Below are 9,439 nucleotides of genomic sequence, written 5' to 3'. Positions count from 1 at the left end.
GTGTCCCCGCCGAGGCCAGGACCGGGCAGCCGGCGCCGAGAGGGTGCAAAGCCGTTCTTGGACTGCCCTCCTGTGGCAGGGGTCACCGCAACAACTACCACGGGCGGTCCCCACCGCAGCGGGACGGCCTCGGCACAATCCCGCCGCAGGGACCCCACGGCCACAGGCCAGCGCCTCCACGGGAGCGCCTCATTTACTGTGCGGCCTGCCCTTGACAGAGGAAAAGGAGTTGCCCGCTCTCAGCTGCCGGAAGCCAAGAATAAAACCCGTGGCAATGCCTTCGCTCTCTCAGAGGAGACTAAGCTTCCTCCCTCGCTCTCTCCATCGCGCTGCTGGGAGGGTCCCCTTGTGTCCCTGTGCAGCAAAGAGATGGCACAGTAATGCACCCCAGTTCTGCCCTGGGCTTGCGCGCAGGAAAACAGGGAGGGCCTGTTCCATACCCTGGCTGCCAGAGGTGTGGAAACTGCCAGTACGCAGGCCGGCCAAACTAGCACAGCCACCAGCAGCTTCTCAGTTTTCGGCTTAGCTGCACTTTTGACTAAGACTGTACTACAGTGGCCAAAGCTTGACCTTGCCGGGGAATTGGGTCCCTAAGGCTCCCTGCAATGTGCAGAAATCATGAGGTGGGTCTTCTGCTAGGCATCAGGGAGAGAATGAGACGTGACGGCATATTACAGATATGAGGCTGTGCTTATGATCAGTTGTAAGTACGCTGTAAACAAGATTAAACACATTTAGAGAAAATGTGTAGAGTCAGAAACCTCCTGTGTTACTGGAGTCAGCACTTACAATTCCTTCTGGGTCCACCAGAAGAAGATGCTTGGCTTGTCCGTTGTGCATGCCTGTCAGCACATAGGAGCCGGGATTCGTGGTACTCTTCCTCACAAGGAAGTCTCCACATTTCTTTAACAGCTGTTCTGCTTCTTTCCTGCTCATCTCTCCTTGATACCACGGCTCTGTAATCAGCTCTTCCACTACAGTCCAGTCAGCTGCTCTGGACAAGAGAGGACTGGTGCATCCCATGGAGGTGGATTTCCTCAATGCAGCCTCAGATGTTTGGTTCTTGAGGGCATCTTCAAATGGTTCTGGTTACGGAAATAGAAACAAGGGCAAGATCATTCAGAGGTAAGTCATGTTACATAACTCACATGTCCAGTGATTTTTAATTGGATTTATTTTGTCTTATAGCCACTTCCCTTTATCTTTACGAAAAAACTGAGGAAAGATGTGCTGCTAGGCCTACTGATTTATGGATTATATATTAAGATTGAGGAGTGTGTAATATGTTAAAATAATGTATGTTACAAACAAAGATGCTGATAAAAATCAGAGTGACTTTTGGCACTTCTTGGCAGGAGCTTTTGAAAGGTACTAATTTTATTTCAGTAATGGCTATTGTCAACAGTTGCATTTATATGCCCTGGTACGAGGCAGAGCTCTCCTTTTGTCTTGCCAGGTACATCACACATTTTCATTTCAAATAAATTGCATAATGTGGGTACTCAATGTCATTATACTCATATCTGGTCTCTCTTCAAAGAACATATTCATTTAAACATTATCCATTACTGAGCCTCCAGCCCAAGATCATGTCTAGAAGGGATCCACTGCCCTTACCGCTCAGCCTACCCTCAGCCTCCACCTAGGAAGAACTGGTGTTCTAATACTACTTTTCCCCTATGTTCCAACGGCTAATAAAGATTAATGAAGGCTGCAAGATGAAGAATTGGTTTTCTCTAGTTTTAGGAAGAGAATGTGTATAAAATAGAAGTAAGCATGTGCATGTTTTAAGGGCATCACATGTCAGAAATCAAGGTTAACATCCCTGATTACCAACAGCAGACTTTTCTCATTTCAGATTCACATTCACAGATAGATGCTCTCTCAACTTTCTTCCCTCTCCCTTTCTTTCCATCCAAAATCTCCCTAAGCTGTGGAAACAGAGCCATATCTCAGCAGAAACATGCCAGGAAGAGTTTTTTGTGTACCGAGATAACAGAAATGTAGATATGTTATTTTACAAATAACGTATAGGCACCAACTGCTTTGTCTCACTGCCTTTCAATTATGTGAACTTAACTAAATAAATCACCTGTCAGCAATTGATTGGAGGCAGGAAGAGTAGAAACACAAAGAAAATTTTCTGTGCATCAAACTGCTTTCAAATATCTCCTCAAGGCTGAAAAAAAAAATGTGTACTGGTAGCCCCAGTATTAAATTATGACTGATGTTTAAACCATTGTTTTACAGTTATGGCTATGATTCTAACTTTAGAAAAGGTGACTTCAAAGTTGGAATAGTTAGCTATATAGGATAGTAGGCCTGTCCAGAGCAAGGGATAACTCAGTCTTTCAATTTCCCTCCCAGTGTCCTTGTTGCACAACATTTTTGGAGTATGCCTCGACTTCCTGATAAACGTTCACAAGACAGGCTGGAGCTAATTTTCCAGCCATTAATTCCTTCACTTTCCTGCATGACAAGCCTCCTGATTTATCTTCTTCTGACATAGTTGCCTGTGATGCTAAGGATAAGACAAACTGCAGCTCACCTTAACTCAGATATAATATAAACTAGCTTCAAATCTTTGGCGACCCTTATTTTAATTTGGTCCAAAATGAAACCACCATGAATTCTAAAATTCACCATAATTCCATGAGAAATCCTAAATTTTAAAGCAATTTTTATATAGAACTAATGCATAAACACATTGGGTCACTTCTGAGAAAGGGAGTGAATAGAAAGGGAACTCACTCATGTCAAACAGATCCTTTCCTGGGCTGCTCTCCTTGGTATCATCTGGTGTTCCACTGAAGGTACTTTCAGCTTCTGCCTGACGTGCCAATAGAGCTTCTCCATCTATATGCTGAGTGTTTACATATGTTGGCATCTCTGTTGTTGGGGTTACTTGTGATTTCCCTCCTAGCATGCTACAAATATCTAGCGATCCTAGAAAATTCAAGACTTTTTTGTTCTTTTTTGTATTTGACAGAACAGCGTTGTTATAATGAGCAAATAACATCACACCCCATCACGACAAGTTTAAAATTCCCTGGAATGACAGATGTAAAGTCAATAACTGCAAGAACATCATGTGTCATTTGTGGAGCAGAGATCATGTGCAAGCACATGCATTGCTCCACATTTTTAAAAAACATCTGACTTTTGGCTCTTCCTTTGGCAACTCCATCTTGCAGACTCTAGTGGATCAGATTTTCTGAACAGACCGTGCAGCTTGTCTTTAAATACCATGTCATTTTAAGACATGGAAAGCCAGAGAGGTGAAGGTTTGGGGCAACTCTCTTTGCCAACTGCTCTGCAAATGATAAGATTTTATGGAGGTGTGCATTTTACAAGTTATCCCAAGGTAATTACCAAATACTTTTCACTGATATCAACACTAAAATACAGACAAAGGGAATCTATCAACAAACTGCAGTTCATTGCCCTAAGACTTTGAGACATTGGACTTTCACATGCTTTGGCCACCCAAGACCTCCAGCAGTATTACAGCTAAAACTAGCAAAACTCACCTTGCTTAATAGGCCCGTGATGCCAGTCTTCACTGAATTTGTCTCCAAAGTGCCGACTCTGGTAACAGGTTTGCTCTCCTCCCACTCCTGCTGCAGACTAGAATGGACACATGTGCAAGGAAATTTTCGATTACCTTTAAATGCTCACATATTAAATTATGAGTGGCTCTGACAATTTCCTTGGCTGTATTCTGTGTACTCCCACTCTTCATTTCCAATTCATCATGGTGTCAGAATATATATCTCACAAATGTATTTGTGTAGGAGTAAGATATTACCGGTGGCCTTCACATAAACTTCCCTGCTTCCTGCTTTTATTAACCCCCACAATCCCAAATTATGCATCATCTCCTCTAGTACATTTGTCTTCACATAGCAAGCCCTGGCAAACCATGCCTGGGAAGAGCATTCCACAGAAACACACCTGGCACCAGAAGACACCCCCAGCACCCTCCAAAGCATGAGCTGAGAGACTCACATTGGTACCAGGGCATGCGCTCAGGTACTGAAGGCAGGATGTTGTCTACAGACAAGACCTCCCTGAATTTAAGCAGAGTTGTGCTGTATCTGAAAACTCCTCTTAGGTGGCTACATTGATGCTGCAGTCACACTTTCAACAGCAATGCTGGTAGAAATACCCAAGCCATCCTCAGTTCAACACGAGGTGGAAAACCTACCTAGGAACCTGGTGGAATACTGATTGCTGCCAAGTTATTAACATAACGAACTGTTAGTAATGACTGCACTAGACTGTTTAAACGATTCTTCATCAGATCTTTCCCAGTTAGTGTGCACTATTTGATACTGTCTGAAGCAGACATGCTTTCTACAAATGTAGTAACCCTCAGTGGATTTCTCTTCCTTGAACCTGTGTAATCTTTTAACACCATGAGGAACTCACCTCCTTTTGTTGTTCTGAACCTGCCAGATTTGTTGCCCCCTACATCTTCAATGCCCATTCAAAAGGAAACTGGCCACATATGACGGACTGTGAATGGTCCCCATGTATCCATCTTAAAATATACATTTTTAAAAAATTTTTGATCCATCAGCAGGAGGGAAGAGATGCAATTGCACTGACCTGAGCTGTATCTGCAGCAGTGGGAAGTCTTGCTTTGAGCCTGGCATCAATGAAGCCGCCAGGAGGGGGCATTTTATTTGGGATGTTGTTGTAATAGGGATGTTCTATTGTCTCATTATCTTCCTCCATCCACAACTCATCAAAACTCTGCATCCTGTAAGAAAGTGAGTGCTTTATTTTGCCCCTTGCTTGCAAAGCACTTGCAGATACTTGCAGCATGTTAAGGCTGCCTGTCAGGGGATCACTCTTGCATATTATTTTGACAATTTGGATCCCATTATAAATCAGGAAGCAATGACAGATCATGCAACAGACCTTCTCTGTTTAGACAAAGTAATCTAAACTTAATTTTTGCAATGATTAAGTTATTTATGCTGAGTAAAGGATGTTTTTACTTAAAGACCATTAAAAACTGCATTAACAAACATTTTTATTTAACCTTACGATATCATTTGTAATATTATTACTTGATTGATTGACTAAGCTCTAAAACTTTGTCTTTAATTATGGCTGCTTTGTCAGCAATATAAATCTGGAAGAAGTTCACAAAGTCAAGAGATCAGATCTGTAGTTTCAGTCTACATTTAACAGTCACTTACACAAGTCTAAAGTGAGTACAGAACGGTTCCAGATTAGGATAGTAGCATTTTATATTCATCATACACTCATTTTACTCTGATATAAGAGATGGCACAGGGTACCAGCTCACTGGGATTTATACTACTGTTAGCAAGTGTATAGCAATCCATGTCAAAAACACAACGGAACAAAGAAAACAGAATGCTATATCCCAGCCTTTTAGACATATACAAGCAGACAGATTTTGTATCCTCCAGAGAACAATGCAGTCAAAGCCTCTGTTGTACAATACAGCACATTCCTAAAAACTTCACTCTGGCTAATATCAGAAATAGTGAAACATCTCACTAGTCATTTTGGAAGCCCAGCAACTCTAGCTTACTTCATCTAAATTGACAGATCGGCTCTGACAGTAGCAATGAGAAAATGCCACAAATGACATCCATTCCTGGCCATCCAACTCTGTCTACTAACTACAACAGAAAAGGCATTATCATTTCAGTAAATCCATACTTAGCCTCCCCTTTTAAAATGACTGTGCTCCTTTCATATTCATTTGGCAAACATTGCTTTGCTAATTCAGCAGAAATCTCATTCTAAATTATTTAAATCCTGTCCGTCTCAAGCAACTTTGTCCACAGTACATTTTATTGGGAAAAGACAAAGCTAAAGAAGATGCTTTATCATTCTTCAGCAATCATACTCACCTATCATGGAAACTGGGTATTTTAGAGGGGCATCGCAAGTATTGCTTAAATCGAAGCTCAAACGCTTGCCCTATGGTGCTGATGACATCCTGGGCCAGGCCATCGCAGCATTCCAGTATATGACAAGCTAAATGAAAAAGATTTGACACATGCACATGCAAATCATTGTTTATGTTATGGTGGGATGCACTGACCTATAACAAAACACCTACATGTTAGTCATAGTTGCCCTATTCATAGTGTGCACAATTCAATAAAACCCAATTCTGGGACAGTGAATTTCAGGCAATGGGGTCTTTTAAAAATTGTTCTGGTGTGTAACTGCAATAGGCAAGACCACAGATCAGTTCCACAATTTTAACAAGTCCATAAAGACAGAAAAATAAAATTTTGCTTTTTATCAACTGAATGCAATAGATTGTATGAGAATTCTAAGCTTTAAGTTGAAATTATAAAAATATTAGTAGATGGTAGGAACAACAAAAAGCTTTCTTTGCTTTCCTCAATTTTATTACCACTTCATTTTCATGTCTAGTCACCCCAAGTTTGCAAGCTGTCCAATTCCAGAATTTTCCAAATTGCAGACTGAGGGAGGAATGTTACCAAGAATACTTCCTACATCCTGGGCCCTGATCTGATTCCAGTAATACAGAAGCTGGTACTTTTTCCTGCTTGTCTGTATGGCAGCACTCACAGCAAACCGCGGGATCACCGGGGAGCACAGAGACAGGACCCCAGTTACCTCCAGCACTCTGCCATGTGCCAGCTCTCTGGACCCACTGCGACAGAGGCAGTAAGGATGGAGGCTGGCAACACAAGCTCTCTTCCTATGGGCAGCCAAAAGACCTTTATCAGCTGTCTGAACAGCCAAATTCATCCTGGTTTTAAATCAGAGAATGGCTTGGAAGTATCATCTCATGTGATAACATAAACAGGTAAACTTGTGAACATTTCACCTAACACTGCAGGAACACAGATGGGTGTTAAGAGCTGGAAGCTAAAGATCTGAATGAACACCACCTCAGTGATACTGAGAAAAGCCCAGGCAAGTTCTTTTTCTATATTCAGTGCTGGACAAGTACATGGTCTACTGGCTAGAGCCTGGATTGGATTTGAAACTCTAGTTCTTTTCCAAGTCCTGACACAGCACAGTGGGGCCTTGTTCAAAGTTACTCATTTCTGTCACCTCTGACTGCTTTAACCTAAAATAAATTCTTCATCTGAAAAACTACATTTTAGTATAGGCCCAGTGTCTAACTCAGAGGAATCAAGAGCTTTGGATGCCAATGCCCTACAAATAAGGGTAGGTCATGACATTCGTGTGACATAGTAAAAGCAATATAGGGAGACTAAGCAGGTTTGGCAATGACTTTTCAGAGGCTGAGCTGCTGGACAGACTTCTGAAGAGGCCAGAATAAAGGGCCAAGGAACCTGCAGTTATGCAGGTATGGGATGACCAGGGCACCAACCTGTCTATCCCTCACCAACAGCAGCACCTCATGCAACATGAGATGGCATCAGTTACAGTGCTACCCCACTAAAAACATCCAGTGATGCTCTTTTCTCACCTTATAGCATCTGCTGTGCCAAACAGCACGCTGAGGCAATGCTTGACTTGGGGGAAATGTCCTTAGCTGCAAGTTGAAAGCAGATTTAGCAGCCAAAACCAGGACCTCCATGCCTTCAAGGACAGAGGCAGACATCCCTGGCTAGCAGCAGGATATTTGCTGTTTGCTACTTCTGTTCCACTGCTGGAGGCAGTGAACAATCAGCCCGCTGATAGGGTGCAGACTTACCTCCATGAGTATAGACCAAAAAGTAGTTAGGCCAAACAAAGCTGTAATTTTTGCACTCTGTAACTAGAGTGGGCATTTAAAGAGGCTGCATTGCTCACTGCTAAACCTATCTGGAGCTGAAATGAAGCATGAGTCATTAAGTAGTTTCGGTAGGTAGGTGACATAATGAGTAACCTGTTTCCTTGGATACCTGAACGGACTTTCAGCAGGTAGATGTGCTTCTTGTAAAAGGATGAGAAGGTTTGGCTCACACAAAGATGATTTCTTGAGGATGTTACTGAGGAAGACAGACAGCTTTTAGCTGGCTAGATCCAGAATATAAAGCATGAAGAGAGCTTTTCCATCCTTGCAAAGGAATGAGTCTAATATGCAAGTGAAAGTTATACTACAGCATCAGTTCTAGTGTCAGTAACAGCAGCAGTAACATTTTCACAAGATACAGAAGTAAATTCAGCCTCACTTCTAAAGTAATTTGCAGATAACATAGACTGACAGAATGGCCATTGATGGTGAAAGGGGGTAATCTAGATCCCTTGGTAAACTAGACCTTTTAAAAAAATATGTTTCAATACCGGTCATATACAAAGTCACTGATGTACAAACCACTGATGTACTTACACATATGAGGAAAGCTCCCATGGAAAGCTGTAATGCAGAAGGCTTAAAGATCATCGCCTGAAAGAATTTCACATGAGATAACAGTGCTTCACCGCAGTAAAAAGTTCTTACAAGAAACTAGCTAATGATGAGGACAAAAGCAAGTAAGAACAGGAAGGTGCAGCCTCTATTATAGATTGCTGACATTAATGTTACAATACTCCAAACAATAACAGGCATCATCTGCATTTTTAAAACAATGCAGAAAAATAAAAGAAGAACAGAAATTATCTGAAGGACAGAGGACATGCACTGCAGCTGGAAAGCTAGAGGTCATTGTCAGAATTTTCCTAAAGAAAACTGAGAAATTACTTGAACTAAATATACTACAGGAAGACAATACCAGGCGCTTAGATGACTCCTCGATCTAGGACAGACTAGCCCAAGGAACAGAGACATTTAACTTAGATATAAAGTCCATTAAACAGTTTTTATATAAAATCCGCTTGCATAGGAACAGAAAACAGAGCACAGAGCTCCTCCAAACCCTACAGTGCAAACGTTTGGTCTGCAATGCTGGTCCACGACGTTGCCACTGAGATCTCTCAGAACAACCAAATCAGTCCCCAGTTCAGCAGAAGGGTACTGCTAAGGCAGGTGGGGTGGAGAGCAGGTCTGCACCATACAGCCTACAGTTTGATGCCAGAGCCTTTCTAATGGGGGACACATGATGTCGGAACATCACAAGCATAGCAAAGAACTGGACTATCTCCCTACCTCCCACTCCCCATAAGTTTTCTAGGTGTTTCACTAATATTCAGCCTATTAGTATGTTCAGTGCAGGTATTATGAACTAACACTCTCAAATCTGGACATCTCTGCACGTGGACACAACAGATTGCTGAAGTATCTAAAATAATGAAAGGTGACAAAATACAGAAGCTATTGAATTAGTTGTCACCATGGTAAGGTGGCAGCTCAGGGTTTGCAGGGTTAGCATTTTGGAGTTAAAGTGTCTGAATTCTGCAGAAATCCTGTTGGAAGTGCTTGAGTCTTTTTTTGGAGCTAGTCTTTTTTTTCTCTATGAATCTATGAATAATAAATAGATTTTCAGGTACATTATACAGTACTTTGTATCTAGCATTAAGA

General features: G+C 42.0%; 1 protein-coding gene across 1 annotated transcript in view; it reads right to left on the bottom strand.

Moving 5' to 3' along the window:
• Positions 1–753: 753 nt before the first annotated feature.
• SHC3 (SHC adaptor protein 3) overlaps positions 754–9,439 on the bottom strand; it is a gene marked incomplete at its 5' end in the record, with an annotated part of 16,976 nt that continues 8,290 nt past the window's right edge. Inside the window, 5 exons of the mRNA XM_029086175.1 lie at positions 754–1,085; positions 2,752–2,946; positions 3,531–3,627; positions 4,612–4,765; positions 5,898–6,024. Of these exons, the coding sequence (XP_028942008.1) occupies positions 754–1,085; positions 2,752–2,946; positions 3,531–3,627; positions 4,612–4,765; positions 5,898–6,024 (905 nt within the window). The remainder of the gene's footprint in view (positions 1,086–2,751; positions 2,947–3,530; positions 3,628–4,611; positions 4,766–5,897; positions 6,025–9,439) is intronic.

This window comes from Antrostomus carolinensis, unplaced genomic scaffold (genome assembly GCF_000700745.2).
Source record: "Antrostomus carolinensis isolate BGI_N321 unplaced genomic scaffold, ASM70074v2 scaffold38577, whole genome shotgun sequence".
In the NCBI taxonomy this organism is placed as follows: Eukaryota; Metazoa; Chordata; class Aves; order Caprimulgiformes; family Caprimulgidae; genus Antrostomus; species Antrostomus carolinensis.
Note: the sequence above shows the minus strand (reverse complement) of the source record. Positions and strands in the feature narration are given on the sequence as shown.